Source organism: Argiope bruennichi, chromosome 7 (genome assembly GCF_947563725.1).
Source record: "Argiope bruennichi chromosome 7, qqArgBrue1.1, whole genome shotgun sequence".
In the NCBI taxonomy this organism is placed as follows: Eukaryota; Metazoa; Arthropoda; class Arachnida; order Araneae; family Araneidae; genus Argiope; species Argiope bruennichi.
The window spans coordinates 80,655,353-80,682,045 of record NC_079157.1 but is presented as its reverse complement, the minus strand read 5'-3'; the positions used below and the strand labels follow the sequence as shown (position 1 = coordinate 80,682,045).

General features: G+C 25.8%; 1 protein-coding gene across 2 annotated transcripts in view; it reads left to right on the top strand.

The window, feature by feature from the left end:
• Positions 1 to 26,410, top strand: part of LOC129975666 (protein zer-1 homolog) — a 34,913-nt gene extending 8,503 nt beyond the window's left edge. For both annotated transcript variants that reach the window (XM_056088778.1, XM_056088779.1), the window contains exons 3-16: positions 675 to 839; positions 1,855 to 1,981; positions 3,618 to 3,820; positions 7,690 to 7,752; positions 7,981 to 8,035; positions 9,533 to 9,586; positions 10,518 to 10,679; positions 11,080 to 11,170; positions 17,910 to 17,980; positions 18,401 to 18,448; positions 21,647 to 21,714; positions 21,992 to 22,189; positions 22,663 to 22,884; positions 25,148 to 26,410. In XM_056088778.1, the coding sequence (XP_055944753.1) occupies positions 675 to 839; positions 1,855 to 1,981; positions 3,618 to 3,820; positions 7,690 to 7,752; positions 7,981 to 8,035; positions 9,533 to 9,586; positions 10,518 to 10,679; positions 11,080 to 11,170; positions 17,910 to 17,980; positions 18,401 to 18,448; positions 21,647 to 21,714; positions 21,992 to 22,189; positions 22,663 to 22,884; positions 25,148 to 25,220 (1,600 nt within the window). In that variant the 3' untranslated portion in view covers positions 25,221 to 26,410. The remainder of the gene's footprint in view (positions 1 to 674; positions 840 to 1,854; positions 1,982 to 3,617; positions 3,821 to 7,689; positions 7,753 to 7,980; positions 8,036 to 9,532; positions 9,587 to 10,517; positions 10,680 to 11,079; positions 11,171 to 17,909; positions 17,981 to 18,400; positions 18,449 to 21,646; positions 21,715 to 21,991; positions 22,190 to 22,662; positions 22,885 to 25,147) is intronic.
• The last annotated feature ends 283 nt before the right edge of the window (positions 26,411 to 26,693 follow it).

Below are 26,693 nucleotides of genomic sequence, written 5' to 3'. Positions count from 1 at the left end.
TTGAATACAAAATTATGGTACTTTTTAAACTTAAAACTGTCTATTTACAAATAATAGTTATTCTATTGGAGATAATATTTTAAAACCCTATTGTTAATGTTTTAGTACATAAGAATAAAATCCAATTTCTTAATATATAATAAGGTTAAATACTGAAACAGTTTTGAAAGTAGGTCATATATTATGTGATCCATTATTTTTATTTCCTGCAATTTTTGTGTATTACAGAAAATATAATATGAATAGGAACTTCATGTTATATATACTTTACAATACATATTTGTATTTAATACTTAAGTTTTTTATGTGTGTATGAAAAGTTGTTAAAATGGTAAAATTGATAAAAAAAAAAAAGTTTGCTATTAATGTAGCAATTAATTAAAGTTTGCTATTAATGTAGCAATTAATTAAAGTTTGCTATTAATGTAGTGATTGTATTAATTAAAGTTTATTATCATATGTTTATATTAAATGGTATATAGTAAATGATCACTGCTTACTACATTAACTATAGGGCATTTTTATTTTCAGGGTATTATTATTCTTTTATTTAATTATTTTGAATGTTAATTTAATGTGTAAATTACTTTTTCAATAAATAATTTTCATAATTTTTTTTGTTCTTACTATAATATATATATATATATATATATATATTTTTTTTTTTTTTGCAGGCACTTGGATATATCTAATACAGCTGATCATGTAATAATGTATGACAGTCCAAATGCGACTTTAAAACGCATAGTAAAAAGCTTAGAAAATTTAGTATCTCTTGATATATCTGGAACAAATCTTGCAGGAGGTAGAACGCAAGATAGGTATACATTAGAAACAGGGTATGAAAGCAATTACTTTTTAAAAATTCTTCTCAAATATGTAAATACATTCTATAAGTGTATATATATATATATATATTTAAACTTAAATAGCTTTTTGCTTAATATAAATTTATTATAACTGATATCTGCATTTTTTAAAATATAAAAAGGAATGAATGAATTTTAAACTGGTGACAGGAAAACATTCTTAAATACTTTAGCATATAAGATTAATTTCAGCATCAGTTTTTTTTATATACTTGTGATTATTTCAGATAAATTATTATATTCTAAATTATTTCAAGGGTATGACTTTTAAACCGTTTTATGGTTGTATACATGAGAGTTTTAATTTTATAATATACATGGGAACTTTTTGACTTCTGGATTTATATTTTATTAGCTTTAAAACTAAAAATATTCCTCAACTGGGTTCTTCATTTATTTATGTAATAAATTAATAGTTTCAATATCTATTTGTAGAACGTGTGAACATTAGAAAATTTATAACAAGCTGGTTTTAAGCAGTCACCTTTATCTTTATTTGTTAGAGGTTTCTTCTATTGAAATGAAATCTGGTATGTTTTCTTTTATCAAAAAGATATTTTTCAGTTTTTTTCTGTTAAAAAAATGAAAACAGTATATATATATATATATATATATATATATATATATATATATATATATATATATATATATCAAAAAGAGATACTTTGTCTTTTTTTTTTTTTTTGTACTTTATCATTTTTTTATAATTCTTCAGCTTTTGAAAGATCTTTATTTTTGCATAACTAAAATAAAATGACTGTATTAAAAAATTTTGGAAAAATTTCTTAGCATATATCACATAAAATGTTTAGTGTTATACAAGCTAACAGTTAAGTTGTAACTATAAATACTTTCATTATTATACAAAGTATTTTCTTTTAGAATGCATTTTCAACCTAAATATTTGAAATTTCAGCTTATAGTGATTTTTATTCTGTAAATCTGTATCATTAACATGAGTATAAGATTTGATTTCTGATTGTAGGTTGTATGATGATAGTTTAACAGATATTCCTGGGTTAGCTAGTCGTGTTAATAGACCTTTGGAGTTCTTAGGTTTACTGAATTGTGCTTTTGATGCCTGTTATCGTCATCATATTCCAGCAAAGAGGGTAGGTTTAATTTTTTCAGTCGTTTTTTTATATATATCTTAGTTTCAACTATTAATGTATTGAATTAAAGTCATTAATTTATGTTTAAATGGTTTTTATTTATGAGAATAAGTTTTCAATGTAAATTTTTTATGCATTTATAATGGCTATATGTTATTATTCTATTATACTTGATAAATATCATTGGACACTATGACATTAAAATGTAATGTGTCATCTTGAACACATAAATTATCTTAATATGTTCAGGATTATTTATGACTATTATATAGTAATATTACAAGCAAAATAAAAGCAAAATGTATTTCCTTGAAAATAAATTTTACTCTCCCTAACTTTTAAATTGTTACTTATATTGTAAGTAAATATGATTATAAGTATCTAACAATTTACAATCTCATTTATTACAACTGTTTGCTTCTTATTACAAAAAGTTTCTCAAAATTAAAAAAAATGTTAACATGAATATGAAATGCAGTTTTGTTACAGAAATCAATCAAAATTGCCTGATTGAATAAAACATCAACAGTTACTTTCATTCAGCATTGTTTTAAATTTTTCAAAGGAGAGGATGTGTTTTTAATGCATATCCATTCTCTCATCACAACTCGCCATTCACAATGGTCTTTTCGGAAATCTAGTGTTTTCATTAAAATAAATTGGATGTTGTAGATTGTGACCTATTTCTCCTTCTTATGATCAGTGATCTTCATTTGATTTTTTCTATAATTACTTTTTTTTAGCAGATTTTGTTTTTATATTATTTTTATGTTAAGAAAACTTAAATTATCTAAAAAAATGTTAGAGAAATATTTTTTTAAAGAGATTTAAATTTTTTGGGAAGATATTCATTTTGAAAGTTCATTCATGTAAATCAAGATATTTGCTATCTCAATAAGTGGATGCAGCTGTTATTTGAGCGAATTGTTCAGAATATAGTGTGACCGTATTAAGATGCTGTAGAAAAGATTATATTCCATTATACTAAAATTTTGATTTTTATGCTTATGAATTGTATATCATATATCAAGTGACAATCAAGTGTTTTTTATTAGGAATAATTAAAAAAATAAAAAAGATGATTATTGATTTTAAATACTTGATAAAAGATTTAATTTAATTCATCTAAACATTTTTTAAATGATGTAATGGAAATGTTACTTGATGTGATATGTGTTATTTGATAGCTTGTTCTGTAGAGATATTTTATTTGTAATGATGAATTATTAAATAAATTTCAGGGTTGTTCAGACATTTTTTATAAAAGTCCTTTTTGAAATAGGTTTCATCTGGGCCTGAGTGCTCAATTTCAAGAATACAATAATTCGTATATAAGAAGCATGCTCTCTCCATGTTTTCAAAATTAATGGACATAACCTTACTTATGCCCAAGGTTCATAACTTAGGAAGTATAATATTTTTGCTTTTGAAATTGAATTTCATTTAAAGTAAAAGAAGAGCACACTTTCTGTCTTTCTCTAAAATTTGGAATAGTAGTATGGGGGAGGGAAATAATATTAAATGTTAAGTATTAGATAAACGATGTAAGCAAAGTGACTTTATTTCAGATAAAGTATTTTTAATGATTATAAATTCTTTTCTGAAGAATTATATGTTTGAAATATTTATATTTTAGATAGCTGGTGATGCTTCAGAAGAGCAAATTTTGACTGCTGGACAAGCGTATTATGCCCGTGAGCCAATGATACAAAAAGTGTTAAATGATTTATTTCAAATATTTCGGTTCTCTACTTGTAACAACACCAAGCTGGCTCTTGATGTGGTGATGGAAGCTATGAGGTTGCATTTAAGAGTTAAACATATTCAAGTATCGGGCAGGTATTGCATTTTGAAATTTTAAAAAATAATAATTTTAAAACATAGTTTCTTCTGGGTATTCCAGTTTTTTTTTTTCTCCTATTTTCAATTATAGTAATATTTTTGAAAAAATATTATAATTCAATTTATAATTCATTTCTGTTTTTATAATTTGTTGTTAGCTTAATATAATAAGCTATCTATTGCAGCAAGTGTTATTTCACTAAATATAATCTTTATATATATTTGGGTTTTTTTTTTCTTACATAATTTTTTTTCTTTTATGCAAAATGGAAATTTTTTTTTTAATCATTCGACTTTTGTTTCAAGGCATTTTATTATAGAAGAGAATAATTTCATTTAGTTATGTTGGAACTTTCAAGCTGTATCAGAAATTGAAGACTTTATATGTAATTTTTTGATTGCTACAGCATAGCTGTATTGTTCAAATTACCAAAGCTTTCATCATCATATTTGGCTAGACAGCCCAGGGTGGGCAAGTGACTTCCTCTGAATTCTGTTCCACCACATTCTATTTTTGACGCTTGTGCACGAGTTTCTTTCCCGGATAGTCAGGAAGTCTGTCTCCACTAACTCCATCCATCTCAGTTTGGGTTTACCCTTTTTCCTATTTGTTAAATGTTTATGTAAAAGAATTTTTTTTAAAATATGGAATCATCATTCATTCTAAACATATGAGCCGCCCAGTTCATCCGATTTATTTTTATGAACTTTATAATATCTGGCTCTGTATAGATTTTATATAGCTCAAAGTTATATCTCCTTCTCCAAACATTGTTGATTTCTATTCCATTAAGAATGGCTCACAGAATTTTTCTTTGGAAAATTGGTATTTTATTTTCTCCAGCTTTGATCAGAGTCCAGGTCTCTAAGCCATAGGTAAGTATTGATCTAATTAAGGTTTTATACTGTAAAAATTTTGTATTACTTGATAGTATGAGGATTTTAAAAAATCATTTTTGTCCATAAAAGGTTTTATTTGCATTCATTAGATAAATCTCCTATGTTATTGTTGTCAGTAACTTTAGAACCAAGATAAGTAAAACTTAAGCAAACCTGAAATTTGTGAGATCCTATTTCCAGATGGGACTCATGGGAGATTACTTAGCACAGGCATATATTTGGTCTTTTCGCTGTTTATGATAAGTCCCATGCTATTAGCAGCATGTTCTAAAGAAGGAAAAGCATCTTTTAATGTGTAAACAGTTCTTGAAATGATGTCAATATCATCTGAATAGGTCAAAATTTGTGTTGATTTTCAGAATATATTGCCACAGATTTCAATTCCTAAATCTCTTATGACTTTCTCTAAAGCAACGTTAAGGAGATAAAGAATCACCCAGCTTGACTCCATTATTGACACTAATAAAGATTCTAAGAATTTGACCCAGCAAGTGGTATTGGACATAATTGCAATTACAAGTCTATTTAGTTGAGGCAGTATTTGAAATTCAACCAGAGTTTCATACAAGCGATTTCTATTAATACTATCAAAAGCTTCCTTGAAATCTATAAAAAGATGTGTAGTAAAATACCAAATTCTCTGGTCTTTTCCAGAATTTGCCTAAGTGCAAAAATCTGATCTTTAGTAGATTTTCTTTTGTGAAAATCATATTGATAACTTCCAATTTGAGGGTCTATATATTATGTAAGCCTTTTGTATAAGATATTAGACAAAATTTTGTAAGTGGTACTTAACAAAACTGATTCCTCTATAATTAGAACAAACCATTGTATCATCTTTTTATATATATTGGGCATATAACACTTGTGTTCCAATCAGAAGGCAGTATTTCAACCAAAGATAAATTAAAAATCTAGTTATGTTTACCTTACTTTTCAATATCTCAAGTGCAAATTATACTAAGAACTGATTACTGACTCTTATTAAATTCTTTATGCATTTTGTAAAATATGTTTTTAATGCTTAAATCAATATATGATATATTTTTACATATTTTAATTTGAAATTAGCATTTGATAATTAATAAATAAATACTGAAGCAATTTATTTTGTTCACAGATCTGCCAGAAATAAATATACAGGCAAAAGTTCATGTTTTTAAAATTTATTACTAAGCATCATGAATTTAGTTTTAGGTGCTCTATTTAATTTTTCCCATTTTTAATACTAAGTATCGTCAATTTAATTTTAAATGTTATATATATTTTTTATGGTAGGTTTTTACTAGATTTTTTTCATCAATTTTTTCTCTATATAGAGAGTGTGGCAAGTTTAGAGAATTGTGTGAAGTATTTAAAAAATATTTTTATTGTTTATCAGCCGTTCTTGATGACCAGGAAATTTGTTAGGTATACTGGTTGTCTGATTTCAGTTAAATATTTCACATAATTTAATTTTCTCCAGAAAAATACAGAATCTAATTATGGCAAAGATGGAATCTGAACCATTTTTGAAACCTTAAGTATATTTTATGGGTATCACTTGAGCGCAATTTGACAAATATGTAATTCTGTAGTGTTGTCCATCCCATAGATATAATGTGCAAAAGGAAATGATAAAAATTTAACCGTGTTTAAATTTTAAAATTAATTTTTAAATAGTGACATTTTTTTAAAATTTTAATTATGCTTACATTTTTTTATAAAACTGTGGAAAAGGTGTGAAGTTTATTGTTATCTTAAATAGCAATGTTGTAAATCACATTAAAAATATTTTTTTAAAATTTGCTACAATATAAAGGGGGAAAGTTGCATTATTATTAAATTGGTATAATAAAAATAATTATATTTTGATTTTTTTTATAATGGATAAAAACCATTGATGTCCAATAATATTTTTGGAATTTAGTCTCGGTCTTAATTTTCAATCAAATAAAATTTCAAAAAGAGAGAAAGAAAGAAATAGTTTCAATTTGCTCATTTCCACCACCCAATGTATGTTTATGCCAACTTCCGAAGCTCTAGGTTCAACAGTTTGCTCTATAAAGTACCAATAAATGCACACCCTTTTAGTAGTAGAGATGGTATTTGATAATTGAGCAGATATCATTATGATGGTCTTATTTAGGGTTACTGGCTAAGAGAAAATATTTTCAAGAAAAATACGTATTGATGAGGAAATGACTTTCTAAAATGAATATACTTTTCAGGCTTTAGCCTGTGAAAATTTCTAATATTGATTCTTCCTTTTTTTCCTCCATATTTTCTCCTCTTTTTTGGACATTCAAATAAACCCTGTCTGCCGGTTTTATTTTATTTTAGATGACTGTTTTGGAGCTAGTTGATTAAACATGTTTAGAAACTGAAAAACATTCATAGTATTCTTGACACTGAAACTCATTCCATATAAATATATTTTGCTTGCCAAAATTGTGAAAGATGAGATTTTGGTCGTATGCAAAAATTCCTGCACTGAAACTGTGAAGAGATCGAATCTAGGCCTTCACAAATTTGCTTCCCCAACCGACAACGCCAAACTGCACTCTCTAGAAATTATTGAAAATTGATGCATACTATAAAAAATTTTATATATTGAAAGAAAGCTTATAACATTCTCTCCTCTTAAAATTGAGAAAATTAAATTTCTGCGTGAGCAGTGCTCAGAGGGAAAATAAATGTATAATTCAAATGATTAACTTTATAATTGATATTGATACTCATGCAGTACAAATATATTATGCACACTAAAATGGTTAAGGTTTTGGTAATATACAAAAATTTTCTAACATTTTAGTGTTATTGAAATTTTTAAATAAAGGAATGATAAATATATTTATATATTTTCAAAAGTTATTGAGACAACATGAATAAAAATTAAATTTTAGAAATTAATATGATTATTTAATATATTATAAGGACTTTTTATTTTAATTTGAATAAGTAATTATTTTTTTCTCTCTATCTAGTGCATCTCTTTTTTATATTGTGAAAGGGGAGCACAAGGAGTTGTTTAATATAAAAATGAGAAGGTTTGTATTAGTTTTTAGTCATATTAATTTTATTATTAAATAATGTTACTATCAAATCTTCTGAGAATATTCAGATAGTATGTCTTACTTCATTTTTATAGTGTAAAAATTTTTTTAAGGATTTTTGATAAAGGAGAAGTTGTTTAAATTTTTTTAACTTAAAAAAATAGATAGACTCGAATATTTCTTGAATTTTTTTTTAATGAATTCATTATTTTTCTTTTACAGGAAAATCATAAAATTATTGATTGATGCTATGTTTTTGCATTATTCAGATGTTACTGTAAGTATCTTACATCTTAACCCGTTGCTTTTTAATAATTTCTCTTTTATATTCAATTATCCATATATGTTTAATAAATATGTATTTTAACAAATTTTCTCTGCTGCTTAAATGTTTTCTTTGAATGCTTGCATATGGTAAATTTCAAATTATAATATATGAAATAACTTTAAGGATATTTTATGCATAATTATGAAAAAATATATATTGTTGAATGCAGGTGCTTTCTCTGCAAGTAACATAACATTTTGAAATTTACTAGAGATTTCCTGTTCTTTAGAGAAATTCTTTTATAGCCATTAATTACATGTGATTTAAATAATTTTAGGGACTACACCTATGCTCTGGAAATATCTAATTGCTTTTATCAAATGTAAATATTAAAAAAAATGGTTGCAAAATTCTTATTGGTAGATCTTTATTATTTTATTGTTTCTAATTTTTTCAGTCTTAAAAATCAAATAATGCTTTAAATGTATTATAATTATCAAATTGTTGTACAATTCGTATACTTTGGAAGATTTGAAGTGAAACAAAAATATTGAAAATTCAGTTCTTTCTTATTATCTATTCTATACTAGTTGCCTTTGTAACTAGCTGGTTTGCCACTAATATTGATTATATTTAAGTTTATTTTAATTGTGTAGATAGTATAATATCATAATTCTGTCATATTATCAGATATTTAAGTCTTATTATTTTAATTGCCTTAATTAGTTCTATTATTTGTATGTATGAATCTTTCTAATGGAAACCAGTTCCATGACATCATTCATTATTAAAAACATAAATATCTGGTTCATCAATTTTCTAGATTTTGTGGTATTGTAATTTTACTTTTTTATTAATCTTGTAAATTTCACAGAAATTAAGCAGATGTCTTCTTTTGTTTTCAATAATGAACGAAAATCATGCATATATAAATAGCTGATGAAACAATAAAACAGTTTGAATTTCATAACAAGAATGCAGTTTATTGGATGTAATTTATTTTTTTACATTAATATTATTTTGAATTTATTACAGAAAAACACCAACATTCAGCTTAATTTTTAATTAAGATTTCAAAATTGCTCTGAGGTGCACATTCCTATCCTCGAAGATAAATGTGCCCAAATTTGGTAGCTGCAGATCAGATGGTCTGGCTTGTATAGTGCCAAAATATACACATTCATCTTTATTATTGGTATAGATTTCTTTTTAAGGCGGTTTATATTTTTATATGCAACTTGCTTTTTGAGGAGATGGAGGGAGACAGGTAGAGTTCATCGTTTAATTATGCTTTTTTTTTGTCACTCTTCATTAAACTCGCTCTTCAAAACTAAACTTTTTACCTTCAAATTTAATGGTTTTTATTTAAATTAGTTTCTTTTTCATAAAAATTTTCTTGTAAAACCTAGTTGCAACCTGGACTTTTAATTGTATTCTTATATTTAATAAATTTGTTTGACAGAATATTTTTGCATGTTGAACTAACCACTTTTATATCATTGGCAGATGCTGAGAAATGGATGTTTGACATTAATTCATTTTAAAATACCTGATGATGTTGTAAGTAAAGTCTTCAAAGCTTTGAATTTTTTTCATTTGTTTAAAAAATGTACTCAGTAAAATTCATGTAATTATGGGTTTTTGCTTTAAAAAAATTTAAACTAGTAATCTCACAATTTTTTAATGCTTTTTGCATATTCATAAAATATTAATTGTCAATATTGTAGGAATGTTCCTTTTTTATGCATTTCCCTATATATAATTATTATTTAGTTTTTTTATATTTAAAAATTATTACATCTGTAGGCCAAACTAGTTTTAATTGTAACTCAACATTTTATTTTACACTATTTGCATTTTTTACGTGCATTTTATAATGCTGTTCTGTCTTGCATGATATTCTCTCATTTTATTATAATATCAAATGCCTTGTTATCTCAAGGCAAACTTTGGATTTCTGTAGTATTTTCATTAATACTGAAGATATAATTACCATTTAAAATTAATTTTAAATTTGATTTCAAGTAATCTATGCACTTCTCTTATATATATATAAATTTTGGTTGATAATATTATTAATCTATTATACCAAAGTAAAATCAAAAAGAAAAATTAATAAATAATTCTTGAAATAGAAATTCAATTTCTAATGACTCAATGAATTATGATTAACTTATTAAAATCATGTGCTAAATTATCACTTAAAAAATCTGTATTAGTATTTTCAACCAATAAAGGGCATCTTAAGAATGAGTTGACAAAAACATGTGAAATCTTCAATTAATAAAAACTCTGATTCATTAATTCACTCCCCCCCTTATATCTATATATACATAGACGTAAACTAAATGTATTTTTGTAAAAAAAAAAAAAGGAAAAAAAAAAAAAAAAAAGAATCAAACATATTTTTTTTTTCTTCTAACCTTTTAGATCATTCTTGGAATCAAATTTGCAATCCTTATTTTTTATGGCTTTTCTTTTCTTTATATAGTTCTTTGATTATGAACGCTTGGCAATCTTACTTCTGCTCATTGTGGCTCAAGATGATCAAGATGAATTTGTCCAACGGATTGGGGTTTATTTATTGAACAGTCTAGCATGTCAAGTTGATGGAATTGAAAAAAAGCTAGTTGGTGATCGGGGAGCAATTACAGTAAGTTTGAAATTCACCATTAAATTGGCTTTTCTAAATGAAACTATTTTTCAAAAATTTTTATTAATATATTTAAATTAGTATGGAACTTATACTATAAATTCTTGAAAATATTGCAAACTTTTGCCTAAAACTAAAAACTTAATTTATTCCAATAATTTCTCTCCCTCTCTTTCTTTTTAAAGACTGTTGATGACAGTGTAATAGTTTCTGAAAGATTGATTATACTAATGTTATAATCATATCCATTTAGATAGCAATATTTGCCAATGAATTGGAAGCAAAATATATTAAATCTTGTCTAAATTTCATGTTCAATTTTGTACTAAAATTTGTATTAATACATATAATTTTAATAAAGAGATTTTAATATAGTTAATTATGATTGCCTTTGCATTAGATTATGTTGCAAGTGATTGAAAAGCGTTTGCAACGAAGTGTATGTGATGAAGTTATGGAAACAGCGTGGAGTACAATGTGGAATGTTACTGGTATGTGACATTTCATTTTGAGATTTCATTGTCTTAAACTATCATTTAACACATTGTTTGATTTTTTCCTAACTAAATAATTTTCTAAAAAAAGCAAATCACATATGTAAAAAAAAAAAAAAAAAAAATGTATTACATTTTTGGACTAGTGCATATCAATTTTAGCAGAGATATATAATACATGGAAAGAAAAATATAATCTCTATTCTATGCATTAAATATAAAAGTGTAGGTGGAAAGTTGATGATTTCCTGTATATAATTTTTATCCGAAGTTACAGAATTAATAGATTCTCAGCATGTTTTATAATTTTATGTCTTTTGTCTAGTTTTGCCACATGTGTTCATTTTCGTTATAGTACTTGGACATAATCTCCTTGTTATTAAAATGTTTGAAGAACAATTTTCAGGTATTATTTATCAGAAATCATGAAATATTCTTGTACAGTTGATTCTCAACTATCTTGTCTAGAAAACATCCATTCCTTTCAAATCTGTACTCAAACTGTGTTTATAGCAATATCCACTCTCATTGAAACTATCTGATTTGTTAATACATTCCAGTACTTTAGAAAAGTTTATATACTATACATTTTAAAATTGCATTACATAAAAAGGAAATCAAAAATAAAAAGACTATATATATATATATATATATATATATATATATATATATATATATATATATATATATATATATATATATATATATATATATATACTATCTAAATACTATGAAGTTCCTTTTTGGTTTTAGTTTAAATAGGTAATAAATTTTAGTTGCGATTTCGAAACTGTTTTGTTTCGTTTTCATTTTAGTTTCGTTTTCAAACTTTTTCTTACTTTAGATTGGTTACTCGTTCTTGCATTTGGTTGGAATTTAGCTGCAGGTGCGCTGTTCCACGAACTGCAAAATTTTTAAATAAAATATGTTTAATAGTTTTTTTTGGTGGTGGTGGGGGGTTCAATAGGTTTTTTGGTGTATTGCCTAAAAAATTTAAGAATTTTCAGATCATTTTTCCTGATTTTACTTTTTCGAGAATTCCTTGTTTTTGGCGTTTAGGAGATATATTTTCATTTTAATAAATAAATTAAACTATGCAAAAAGTTAATAACGAATTTATCATAGCGCATGGCCCGTCGCGCACTCTACCAAGGGGCACTGTGGATAGCTTTGTGTCAGGAGCATTCACGGAGAAAAAATTACTGACACAATTGTTTTGTTTAAAAGATCTTAAAAATACAAAAAAATATAAAATTTGTGGAAACGGAAAGTGTAGGACATGTCCTTTGGCAGATAAAGAACAGATCAAAAATGAAAACTCAAAATTACAAACATTCTGTAAAAACAAAAATTTGATTTATCTCCTTAATTGTTCAGAATGTAATTTAAAATATATTGGCCAAACTAGCACCGAGCTTAATTTAAGAATTAACAATCACAGATCCGATATAAAAAACTTCATAAAAAATAGGACCACTGACTTCGAACTGGAGCATTTTCAAAAACATAACTTTAACAATATTAATATCTACATTCTAGAAGACAATATTAACGAATTAAACAAAAGATTAGATCTGGAAAACATTTATATTTGCAACCTGAAAACTTTATTTCCTTATGGTCTCAATAGTAAATTAAATGGGGAAGGTTATGCAGATTTAAACAATAATTGCATTTATAACAAATTTAACATTTTTAAAAATTTTCTAAATAAAGATAACTTTTCTAAAAGATTTAAAAGAGGTAAAGGGAAAGGAGGCAATTTTCAAATTATATTTGAGGAATTTCAAAATTACTGTAATCTGGAACACAATAGTGAAAACATTCACAGAATTAGGAAATACATTTTTGGTCTTAGAAATAATAAAATGAAATGGTTTTTAAATAATAAATTCGGGGAATTAGAGTTTAAAAATTCGTACACTAAATGTATTATTCTAGATCTTATTAAATGTAAACTTAACATTGGAAAAAACGATTTACTTTTTAATAATAAAAATAATGTTTACAAAGAATACTGTGTGATTAAATTCTTGGATATTTACTTCGAATATCTAAAATTACCCAAAATTATACATAATAATAATATATTTTTTCCTCTTGCAGAAAAAACTAATGTATCAGTAGCGTTTAGTTACACTTCAACTTTAAAGAAAAAAATTTGTAATTATAATTACTATAGCAAAAATTTAAATAAAATAAATAAAACAGATTGTTACTGTAACAAGGAAAAATATAAAGATTTTATAGATATTGATAAAGGTCATATTATTACAGGTAATTTAAAAATTATTGAATCCAACTCTTTAAGAGATTTGATGGGAAGAGGAACAAAATTTAGATTAAGAGAAAAAATAAACCATAACAAAATTTTGATTTCTATTGGTAATGATTTGGATTTTTTTATTGCCAAATTATCTAGAAAATACCACTGGCCTGCGGAAGGTTTCGGGGAATGGAAAGTAAGAATTTTAAAGGAAATTAAAATAAAATTGAATACTGATTTTGACAGATCTAAAGAACGTGGGATTTATTTTAGTAAAACATTAAAAAATGAAATAAAAAATTTAAAAGAAAAATTTGTTATTACAGTAATAGATAAATCAGCAAATAATTTCTGTTTAATTTGTAAATATTATTATAAAGAACTTTTAATTAATGAATATAACTCTAATGCAACTTATATGTTAAAGAACACCGGGAAAAAGGAATTAGATAAAAGAATGCTAGCTTTCGCAAAAAAAACCAAAACTAAGACTTGCTCTCTTAACTATCCTTATTTATTCCCAACAGTTAAATTTCATAAAAATCCATTAAAATTCAGATTCGTAACCTGTAGCACTGGTAGTTATAATTACTATACGGGTAAACATTTCTTTAAATACTTAAAAATTATCCTGGACAAAATAAAAAATGAAGACAACTTTATTATTTCTAGTAACAAAGAAGTATTGGATTTTCTTAAAGATAACAACATTAATAAACTTAATACTTTTGATTTCGAAAATTTATACACTAATCTACCTCATGAAAAATTAATAAAGGTCTGCACTTTTATATATGACGAATATTTAAATGAAAATATCATTCCTAAAAATAACTGGCTTGAGTTATGTAATTTTAATATTACTGAAAATTACGTGTTTAATGGTATTAATTTTTATAAACAAGTCAAGGGCATTCCAATGGGGGCAGCTTTCTCAAGTGCTTTAGCTAATATTTTCCTGCATTACTATGAGAAAAAAATAATTAAATATAATTTAATAAACGGGTGGAGATATATTGATGACCTACTTTTGATTAACTTCGACAATACTAATATTATTACTAATTGCTATCCAAAAGATTTAATTCTAAAAGATACAAATATAAATCAACTTGAGGCTACCTTTCTGGATTTAAAAATCGAAATTGCTAATGATAAAACAATAGTTGGTATATACGATAAAAGGGATGATTTCAACTTTAAAATAACAAAACTATGTAACTACCATTCCAATCTAAACTCTAAAATTTTCAAAAATCTAATTTTCTCACAAGTTAACAGGATCAAAAGGGTTTGCAATAATAAAAATTCTTATATTGAAGCATCAAATAACCTCCTTAAAAATGTAATTAAAAATGATTTTCCTAGAAATTACTGTAATGTCAATTTTTTAATTAAACAAGGTATGGTTTGGGATTAATCTTTTGGCTTAAATAAAAATAGAAATTTACTTGCATATTGGATCACTCAATAGATGGCGCTGGGTGCCTACCTCTGTTTACATAATTTACCGTTAACTTTCAAAAACAGGAAATCACAATCGATTGTTTAAAGTTTACTTCACTGTTGGATGGTATGTTCTGGCTTTTCGTTTTTAATTTTAATTTTAATGCTGTTTTTGTTTTTATTGTATTTTTACTTTGTGGTTTTTTTTCTAATTTGTTATTTAGTATTTCCTTTCTGTTAAAATGGTATATCTCTTGAGCATAATTTCGGGGGTTTTTCGGGTCACGAGGAATCATTATTAGACTTAATGTCTGTATGTCCTCACAGAAAAAATCCCTTTATTTGAATCCCTGCCTGAGGGTGACCCTTGAAAAAGTCTTCAGGCCGGATTCTTTTTTAATATTTTTTAATAATTTTTTTGGTTTAATTTTTCTTTGATTTTTGTTTTTCCTATTAACTTGATTCTAATATTTTTGTATATATATATATATATATTATGGACGGAAATTGCTAGAAAGATAAAATCCGTATTGTGCAGTATAAATACATATTCTTAAACAAAATAATAAACTTGAAGCATGATTTAATTTTATAGAAATTATTTAACTTATCCTTCTATTTAATGATTAATGTAATATAAAATGGTTATCCCAAGTTGAACAATTCAAACTTTTGCTTTCTGAACTTGTGTTTAGTACTCAATATGTAAGGTGATATACCTGACAATGATCATATACCTAACTTATTAATTTCTGAAGTTCAATGAACACCAAGATAAATTCTCCCTTTGCTCCCATACTCTGCAGATTTAAACCCAATTGGGTATCTATAAGACCACTTTGGTCTGGTTGCTCACGGCATTGATTTAGCATATTCTGCCTTGAAACTGAAATTGGCTATACTCTGTTTCACCCTAACTTGGCAGTAGTGTATATTCTAGACATGCCGAATCACAGTCGCTGTCAGGGGAACTGGGTTACTTTAAAGTACAAAGTTACTAGAAATGCAGATCGCTGGCGAAACTTTATCTCGCAAATTTTTCGCCAAATAGTAAATATTTATTTACTTTATTATATTATCACTTTATCGGAGAATTAATTGTTTCCTTATTTTCATTATTATCGATACATTATTTTAATAAAACATTAATGTTATTTCATTCCGTTTCATCGTTTCTCAAAAGAAAACCCTACATCTTTCAATATTCGGTAAAGCGTAGTTCGGCTAATGTTTTTCAGAAAGATATCTGTATAATCGTTCACATCTTTTAAAACTTTATTTAATGTTGGGATCTCATTTCTACGAAAATATGCATGGATTTTTCGTCAAATACAGGATAATGTAAAATCATCATATTTTACAAGACCTGAATGTTTACCTGCTGAGCCTGATCATTTCTTTCCAGGAGTACTTAAAGAACTAGATGCCTTTATTTCTTTTTTCAAAAGGAAAACTGTTCATTGCGAAACACCTGTAAGGTGCGAAACTTTATCGACGATTTGATTGATAGAATCTTGAGGGTTTTCTCGGAGTCGAGAATAAACATTTAATATGTTTCTGCATGCTGCACTTTTCGTTGGTTTCACTCGTCTTGAAGGTGTGCACAGTGTAGTCGGTGATAACACTTTCTCTTTTTCAGACATTTTAGAAGTGAATAAAAATAACGAATCCAATAAATATTCAACAATCAAAACTAATAACTACTAATGTGATTAATAGTATCAAAAATATCAGCTGGTAAAAAAGCGAGAGTAAAAAAGTACAAAAGATTATAACGGTTGCGAACTGAATGAAGCTGGGTTGGCGAAGACGTAAAAGAAAAGCGCCAAATATTTGACCTTGAAGACCGGTTCTAGCCAAAGTGGAATTCATTATGTCAATCTTTTAGCTTTATTCTTTCGCTTTATTTACAAAATACTTACCAGATAAGCACTTCTAACTTGAGAATAATTTTAAATACATACTGATAAAAAAAAGGATTTCTGTAATTTATGATATTATTTGATATATTTCTGCGCATTTTAACTATTTTAAAGTCGGAATTGATGGGGAACTCTTTCCCTACGCGGAGCTTCACATTTTCTACCTTTTACAATACTGTCAAGTTAGTGTGAAACAGAGTATAGTTCCATATCTATGTTAGTTTTTTTCAGAACCTTTTCAATTTATCTTGCTAATTTTCTAAGTGCTCATACTGTGAAAGATGGCTATTCTTTATCTTGGTAGGTGTCTATATTAATTTGGCTGAACTGTGTATATAGAGATGGTTAAATAAAGCAGCACTGGTTTGGAATATTTTTTAATAATAGAAATAACCACAATGGAAGTATGTGCTGTTTAAATTTTTGCCGTTTGAAATTATCCTGCCCAACTTCATATTAATCATTAAATATATTCACATACATTCAAGATGTGGGATAGAAATAAATAATTTATAATATTTGGTAACCAGAAAAACTATTTTTTTTTTATTTGCCATTCTTGATTTTTATGTCTATTTTCTTTGGTGATCAAAATTAGTCTAAATCTGCATCTAAAGGGTTATGTTTTTATAAAAAAAAATTAAAAATAACTAATGAAAAAGAAAATCCTTTTTTAAATAAAAACTTAAAAAGGAAAAAAAAAAAAAAAAAAAAAAAGACTTAGTGATGATTGGTGCAATAATCATCATTGTCTTTTACCAATATTTTTTCTCTGTTGGCCTGTGAAGCCATGCCTTATGATATGAAGGAAGTCATCGATGGTATTTGTTGATTTTCTCACTTTTAAATTTGTTATCATTAATATTTTTGAATTTTAGTTATCTTAAACAAATTCTTTTAGATAACTTACATCTTTTTCTAGGTAGTTAGCAACGGTTAAAGAATTGATTAGAACAATTATTTACTATCAGCTCTACTATATTAATAAAATTTTCTATTTATTTTTAGATGAAACCCCTATTAATTATGCAAGGTTTCTGGAAGGAAAGGGGAATGGATTTATTTTTAGGCTGTATTAATAAAATTTTCTATTCATTTTTAGATGAAACCCCTATTAATTGTGCAAGGTTTCTGGAAGGAAAGGGAATGGATTTATTTTTAGGCTGTTTAGAGGTAAAAGTTTTTAATATGCTTCATTTTTTCTTATTTATTTTTTGTTTGTAAAAGTTGAATTTCTAAATCTAATTTTTACTCCCAACACTTTAGAGTTTTGAAAGTTTGTGTTCCAAGTGACCATATTGTATTAAAATATTTTAGGAGTTTAATTTTCAGTTAATTAATTTTTATTTCATAATTATTTTCATCTAGCAATGAATTTGAAAAAAAAAAAAATCAAACTTTTTATGTATTTGTAATAAGGAATTATAAAGACCAAAAGATAGGAAGTAATAGAAATAATAATTTTTTATAACACTGATAAAAGTGTCCTTTAAAATTATTTGTATTCAGTTTATTTTCTTGTATTTTTTAAGTAAATTTCTGCTGCATGATTGTCTTTTTAATTATATGTTTAAAAGTTAATATTTTGCTTAGGCATTTCCACAAAAACCCGAACTTCTCAGAAATATGATGGGACTCTTGGTAAGTTGGAATATGCTGCTATCTGTTTTCAAATTGCATTTTTTTAAAAAAAATTTACTGTATAGAAATTTGACTTCTAATTCTGTTTGAATAAATTTATAAAAAACACAGATTTTGCTAAATTAATTTTTTAATTCAGCTGGCTAGCTGACCGAGAAACTGAGAAAACCGGGAAACTCCAGGATGTCAGGACAAGTCAGGGAAATTTAATATAAAACTGGAATTTTTTTTATAAATCATTAATTTTTATCGAACATGATAATTTGTTGGTATTTTTTCATAAGTAGAATGAAACATCATTGGCAATTAATGAAAATAAAACTTTTACTTATAGTCTAAAACATACTATAGAAAAGAAAGATTAACTACCATATTTAATTTATTGCATATATGGTTAAATATATAATATTTACGCTGAAAGTTTGAATTTACAAAATGTTGAGTTATCGACATTATTAGCAAAAATGGTTTTGCATACTATGGGGAAAAATAGCCTTACTAAAGCCCAGCTTTTGTTACTGTTATGATTTTAGTTTTAATATAGGTTTTAGCTCTTAATATAGCTTATTTAAAAAGATATATATGGAGCTATTCCTCCTCCTCCTCCATTCTTTGATCATACTATGTATTATTATGAGAGCGAAAATATGAATTTTGGGTATTAATATTCAAAACTGAATGTAAAATATTGACCCATTAATTATAATTCCCTAACAATTTATTTTAATTAAATAAGAATTTTATAATAATTATTTTTTTCCTTCATTTCGGAGATCGTTTTAGTTGGATCATGAAGTATCAGATGTTATTAGTAATATTTCCTTAAAACATTTTTTTTTTTTTTAAAGGTTATGAATGCATATTTATTAAATTCTTCATACGGGCGGATATTATGGATGCTATTGCTAATATTCTTTTAACTTTTTTCTTTTAAGTTAGCTATTGCTAATATTCTTTTAACTTTTTTCTATTAAGTTAAACTTTTTTTTAACTTAATTTAAAATTTCCCATACATTTAAGAAAACGCTCTTCAATATTAAAATAATATTAAACATAAGAAATTTATTTGTTGGACACATTATAAGTACACATTTCTCTTGTAATTTTCTCAAAAAATTTTTCAAAATGATAAAGGGCCAGTATTTTTTTTATATATTTTAATGATATATGAAACTTTTTGTCACAAAAATTTGCCAAATTCACTCCTGCTATATTTTTTAAAATTTATATCTCTAAAACTCTTTTCCTTTTATATAATAGAGAAAAAAATTGATTAGGTCCAATTTTTCATTTCCCCCCCCCCATTACTCTATTTTACGTATTAAGCATTCAGCCAGCTTTCAGTTTTTTTTTTTTTTTTTTTTAATGATGGTTAATGGTTTAAAAGTCAATTAAATTTTTATATCACTGAAGAATTTTTCTTATTTAAATGTAGATATTTAATTTTATATTTGTAAATTCTTCTTCTTTTTTTTTTTTTTTCATAAAGTGATTGTTCTATTTTAATTTGTATGTTGGTAAACAGTGTAGATTGAGAAAAACCCACTGGAAGGACACAAATCATTTCATTCTGAAGCACTCTGCCAATATGCATATATTTTTGTACTGAAATTTTTTATGAGTAAATTTGAGAAACGGTCCCGAGATGTGACTGGTTAGCTAAAAATCAATCTAGGTCTAAATGAGCATGTTTCTTGTAACGTAGGTTAATATATTTGCAAAAACAAAAGAAAGTTTTTCAACAAGTGAAAATGTTTTTTTTTTTTTTTTTTTTCCTTTTTTTATTTTCTGAACATTACATTTTATTTTACATTGATTTTAGTTAAGAACATAGAACCATTTTTCAAATACAGTTAAGTAAATATTGTGCAATAATTAAAAAGAATAAAGTAAAGCAACATCGTTCTGAAGATATTAGAAACATCCGAAGAAGGCCAGGAACATTTCTTTAAAAACCTGGAAAAGTTAGGGAAATTCAAACAGCAGAAATGCTGGCCACCCTGTAATTGTATTTACATTTCTTAAATCGCAAATCAATAAATTTAATAAATAAAAAATAAATTTCAATAAATAAATTTTTGATAAATCAGCATAAGTTGTACTAAATAGTTCAGATAAAAAATTGTACTCTATTTTATATTATAAGTATATATGTATTGCATTAGCTAATGTATCTATTTTAACAAAATTGGGATATTATGGGGAGGAGGATAAATGTGGTCACCAACTCTGTCAAATGTGTTAACTGGGTAGAATTATACAGTAAAGTAATAATTCCTATTTTATGAAGTTTTGGTTCTTTGCTATATATAATTCAGCTATGCAAAATGACACAGTATTACAATAAATATTTTGTTCTGCTGTGAGTTCTTGACTTAAAAGTTTTATAAATAAAAAATAGTTAAAAGTCATCAAAAGTTAAAAAATTTTATAGAAACATCCAGTTTTTTTTAATTTTTGCTTATTTATTTATTTTTATTATTATTATTTTGCATCATTGTTAAATACATTTTAACTATTTCAATTCTTTGGGCTTTTTTTTTTAATAATAAGTTCTTTGAAAGTTTACTTTTTGGCTAGTTTTATTTTTGTATATTGGCTATGTTTGGACAAAAGCTAATATTTTTAAAAATTCTTCTTCAAATTAGGGCATTTTTTTTGCAGAATTTGTGGCAAAAATATGGTATTAACATATTTACAAGAATGTTATTGCACTCTATACAAATTTCAGAGTAAAATCTGCTTTATTTTTTAAGCTAATTGAAAAAGTGTTATTTCTTTACTTATGTTGGATTTAAAAAAATCTACACAATATTTCTATTTTTGCCCTTTTTCCCCCTTTAATTCTGTTAACTAATAAAGTTGTTAAATGCTTGCTGCCCTATACAGATGGAAAAAGTGACATAAAACAGAAATAACCAAAAACAAATTTTAAATGATAATAAAATTAAATGTAAGTGCTAATTTTTACAAATACATATAAAGGAAATAAAGAAAGGTAAATCACAAAGAAAAGAGTTAGTTTAGGTAGCAGTCATCTGGTGTATTTGAACTATATTTTTTGCACTGCTTGTTTATCATTTTCTCTCTCTCTCTCTCTCTCTGTGTGTATATATATATATATATATATATATATATATATATATATATATATATAATATAATATAATATAACAACAACAATTTATGCTATTTTTAGGGCAATGTAGCTGAAGTTAAGGAACTTAGATGCCATTTGATGAAAGATGAATATTTATTAGTTTTCAGGTTGGTGAATCCAAGCATTTTTCCCCCCTAGTGAATTGGAAATTGATTTTTTTATAAAAAATTAAATAATTTCCCGAAATCCAATATTGTTTTTGTGTTTGTAAGCTTTAATACTATATTATCAATATATATGAAATATAGATATCATATTTCTTGTTTTTGTTGAAATTTTAAAATATTTTTAAATAATGAAAGATTTTAATAAATATAGAAGAAAGCAAATTTGGTGTTAAAAAATAATTTGTACATTTAAAATGATTTTGTTTTAATTTTTCAGTCAATTGCTAAATAGCAAGAGTGATGGTATTGAAGTCAGCTACAATGCTGCTGGAATTCTTTCCCATATTGCATCAGATGGACCAGAACCTTGGATAACACATAATATAACTGCAGTAAAACGTGACGAAGTCCTCAAACAAATGGTTGAAGCTATTGAGAAATGGAATTTAGATACAAAGCGCAACATTAATTACAGGTAAAATTCTGGTGTTTGTCCATTAATCTGCTGCATTAAAAAAAGCAAAAAACAATTTTGAATTTCATATTTTATTCAACTAGTTTTTATTGGGTTTTCAAATCTTTCAATAACTTTTTTTTTTGTAAGTTCTTCTATTATTATTCTTTGACTACTAGTTTCATGTGTGCCCCCACACACTCACACATTCATTTCATATTCCAGGATTAACAAATATTATATATATTCTTTAGAAATTTTTATTTATATAAAAACATCTGAGCATTGATAACTGACTTTCCTCTAAGATCTTCATATTGAATTAGTTAAATTAAATATTTGTATGTATTGTCTATTTTGAGTCTAATTATATATATTTTTTTAAGCAGAATTATTGGTTTTTTATAGGTTTTTGCAAATTGCATGTTATTTTTATGCATTTGTAAGTTAGTTTCTTCTTCTTTTTGTATTAATCTATACAAATACAATTACAGGTCCTTCAAGCCTATCTTGAGGCTGCTTACAGTCGAGCACACTCCAGAGGCTCAGCATTGGGCAGTATGGGCCCTGGCCAACCTCACAAAGGTGTATCCAGAGAAATATTGTAATCTTCTGAAAGAAGAAGGAGGTATAGAATTGCTTCAAAACCTGCTGCAGAAGCCAAGTTACAGTAGAATACATCAGCTGGCTGAGATTACCATCAACAATTGTGTCAGGTAAAAGATAAATCCCTATATGAAGTTTTTATAAAAATTCTTTTATATTTTTCTGTAATAGTATTGTATTAAAATAAGTGATATTCATCATTAGAATTTTTTCATGTAATTAGCAAAAGTGTTGATTTTTTTTAAAGATACAATTTGAAAATACAAATGTGAAACAAAGCTGCTTTAAGAAGTCACTGCAAAAAAGATAACTGATGTTATGCTTTTAAAAATTCATATTACACTGGCATCTATTAATTAAAGAATAAACACAAAATGCTAATTTTTCTTCATAAAAATAAATTGTGAGTGAAAGAACTAACATAGTTGCTAGATAATAGTGTTAATAATTGGTTAACTTTAACTTTGTACATGAACAACACATTAATAAAAAAAACTTAATGCTTATGATTTATGTCCCCCCCACACACATAGTTTTGTCTTGATATAGTAACCAATATGAGTCAAAGAACATATTGAAATAATTTTATCACTGAAAGAATTGTGTGTAAATTATAAGAGGGTTATTGAATTTGAGATGTTGCTACTTTGAAAACTGTTAATGAGCTGCTGTGAAATTTATTTTATAAAGCTGGAACAGTTAATAGTAGTTACAGTTCATAATAATCATCCCAAACTTCTGCAAATAAGGATCATTACATACAAATAACAGCTAAAAAAAGTTATGGTATAACTGCTGTCAAACTGGCACAAGGAATAAAGATAAGCATGAATTCTAGAATATCACACCAGACAGTGACTAAATGCTACATACCTATTGGTTTATCTACTTGTAAACCAATTATATCAAGTCCATTTTTTTATTACCAAATGCTCTATTATTGATATGTAGATGTTTATAGTGTCAGCTGAACTGTTGTCCTTATTATTGGATCGTGGTTCAAAATTATGAAGTTCATCCCAAAATAATCCTACTGTCGCTTCAATGTGAAATGCTAATCAACTAAACAAATTCATTCATTGGGCATTAATGCGAAATATTGCAATGAAAATGGGCAGAAACGAAATAGGAACAGGCTGGATATCCTACCTTCCAGATCCATATCATACTAAGTCTGACCTGATTTTTTTGCATTGACAGTTGCAATTGTTCCATTAGTGTGTATGGATTGTGAATACCTGATTTTACAATCCAATTTAAAATAATATATTGTCAGACAAAGTAATTGAGAACATCTACAGAGTAAAGTAATGAGGCCTTTGTGAATGGAAAGCATATACTTTTAAATATATACTTTTTAAAGGCTTTGACTGAACACTTTGTTTTTCGGGATATTTTGTTATGATGGCTGTTTTATTTTGGTTGCAATTGTATAAAGAAAAATTGAACCTGAAACTTGTGTGAATTTTATTTTATTCATTCAATTCTCTATTTATATGCATGGTAAATTGCTAGTTATATTTTTCTTGGATCTATAAAATATAATGGTTAAATGGAAACTTCAGTTTTTGTTTTCTAATTTTCTCTATCAAAATAGGCCAATAATCTCAATAATTTCTGATAAATGACTAGGAACAGACTTTTAATAAAAACATTTTTATGTAATATAAATTATTTTATGATAGGAAGTAATTTTAAACCTAGTAATATGGCAGTATTTTATCCCATCAATACTGTTGACATTTTTTAAATGACAAATTACTTACATTTTCAAACAAATACAAGCTAGAAAGTTTATGAAGATAATAAGTACGGTTATTGTAGTTTAAATGCAATTTGTCATGCAATACAGTAAGTTTAGGTAATAAGGAATAGTAAAATGTAGTCTGATGCAGGATATAGTACAGTCACAGTCAAATAAATTTTTTAATGTGATCAGATCCCAATTACTCCATAGTTTCTGGGCTAATGGGATTGCACCTGCAAGTGAAACTGGTATTTATAATTGTTTTGGTAAAAAAAAAAAAAAAAAAAAAAAGGGCATTGTTTACTGAATCTGCAGAACAGGATTATGTACTCCAAAAAATTATATATTTCTTTGTGATTTTATACTAACATTTGAAAGGAAATGATATCTGTAAAATTAATTCCCAACTACTTTAATTATCTTATATTTAATACTATTATTCTACCTTGGTAATAAAAATTTTTTGTTTAAAGTAATAAATAATAATGTAAGGAGTAGCAATTTTGCAGTTATTTTAAAATTAATATGAGAATGTAATTTTAATATAAATTATAATCAAGAAACTTAAGATGGTTTAATGATTTTTTTGTTTTCAATTTTTATTCATAACATTCCTTTCCTTGTAGGTATCAAGAAAGAAGCACAGATCCAGCTTATGATGATGAGGAGGATGATGAAGATGCTCTTGATGTTACATAAAGTAAAATATGAAAGGATTTAAAGATAAGTGTGTAAATAGCAGGAAAAAAAATTACTTTATATATAAATATTGAACCAAGTCATATTTTGAAAAACACTTGAATGCTGATAACTACATTTCACCTTTTGCAGTTGAAGTAAAACATTGTTCAAAGACAAGGGAATGAAAAGTAAAAAAAATATTATGCCCATAGTTCAATTTTTGTGGAATTTTCAGTGTGTAAGCAATGTTAAACTTTCCTGCATGTTTGAAGCCTTGTGTACTTTTGGACCCTCTAATGCCCAAATATATATGTGAATGAAATCACTAATTTTTTTAATAATATATCTTGCTATTATGGGATTATTTTATGCATTTTTTTAAATATTTAATTTTAGCTGTAAAATAACTTTGTAAGATTTATATAAAAATAACCATGATTTTTTTCATAGACTATAGAATATATATGGTATTGAGTTCAAGATTTACTACATGTGTTAAATGTGGAAAGCTGGTACTTTTTACAGGAACAATTGCTATCTATTGAGAAAACCAGTAAATACAAATGGTTTCAAACCAATATTTAAATTTATTACTTCTTGTACATATGTGTAAATTTACTTTCAAGAATTTAAGTTTCAAACTATCCTAAGGATTAGAAAACTGATAGCACAAGTTTGTATAAGAGAAAAATCTTAAGCAAATATGTAAAGTAAGGGCATTAGAAGGTTAAACTTGTGAACTGATCATTTTATTACTATTGCTTTATTCCTGCTTCCCTCTAAAGAACTCAATTATTTCAAATTTGATACAAAATTAAAACTTTTATATAATTTCAATATATCTGCTGCTAGTTTTGTTATGAATTTAGATGAAATATTTAGCATGGCTTAAAAATTTGTGCAATATGTTGATTTTTGAAGAAATTTTTAATCAAAATGGAAATAAGATATTTATCTTAAATTTGCATTTTTTGATCTACCTTTTGTTATGAAAGTCTGTAATTTCACTGGGATAGTTGTCTTTAACTGTCTTCTTCTCTACAATGGTGATTTTGGATTCAGGTTAAATGCTATTAAGAGGTTTTGTAATATGTTCATATATAGAATAGTTATAGTGTAGTATTCATATAGTTCATAGAATTTTATATTTACCAGTGCGTGAATCTTTAATATAATGTAACAAAAATAAAAGTATCATATAGAGAGTATTACTGTGTTTTTCTGGTGTTAGAAAACATTCAAAATGTACTGTTGTATGATTTTATTGGCAAAGTAACACTCTAACATGTAAAAGATATTTTATGATGAGATAACTATTTAAAATGTGCATATATATATTATATCGGTTTTTGGAAGTTTAGTAGTTGCAAGCATATTTTTTCTTATTAAATTTAGAAATCTCAATGTTTATATACCCTTTATAAACTTGAAGGAAACATCACACAAAATCTTTTTACATAATTACTATGCCTTTTTTTAGGATTACAATAT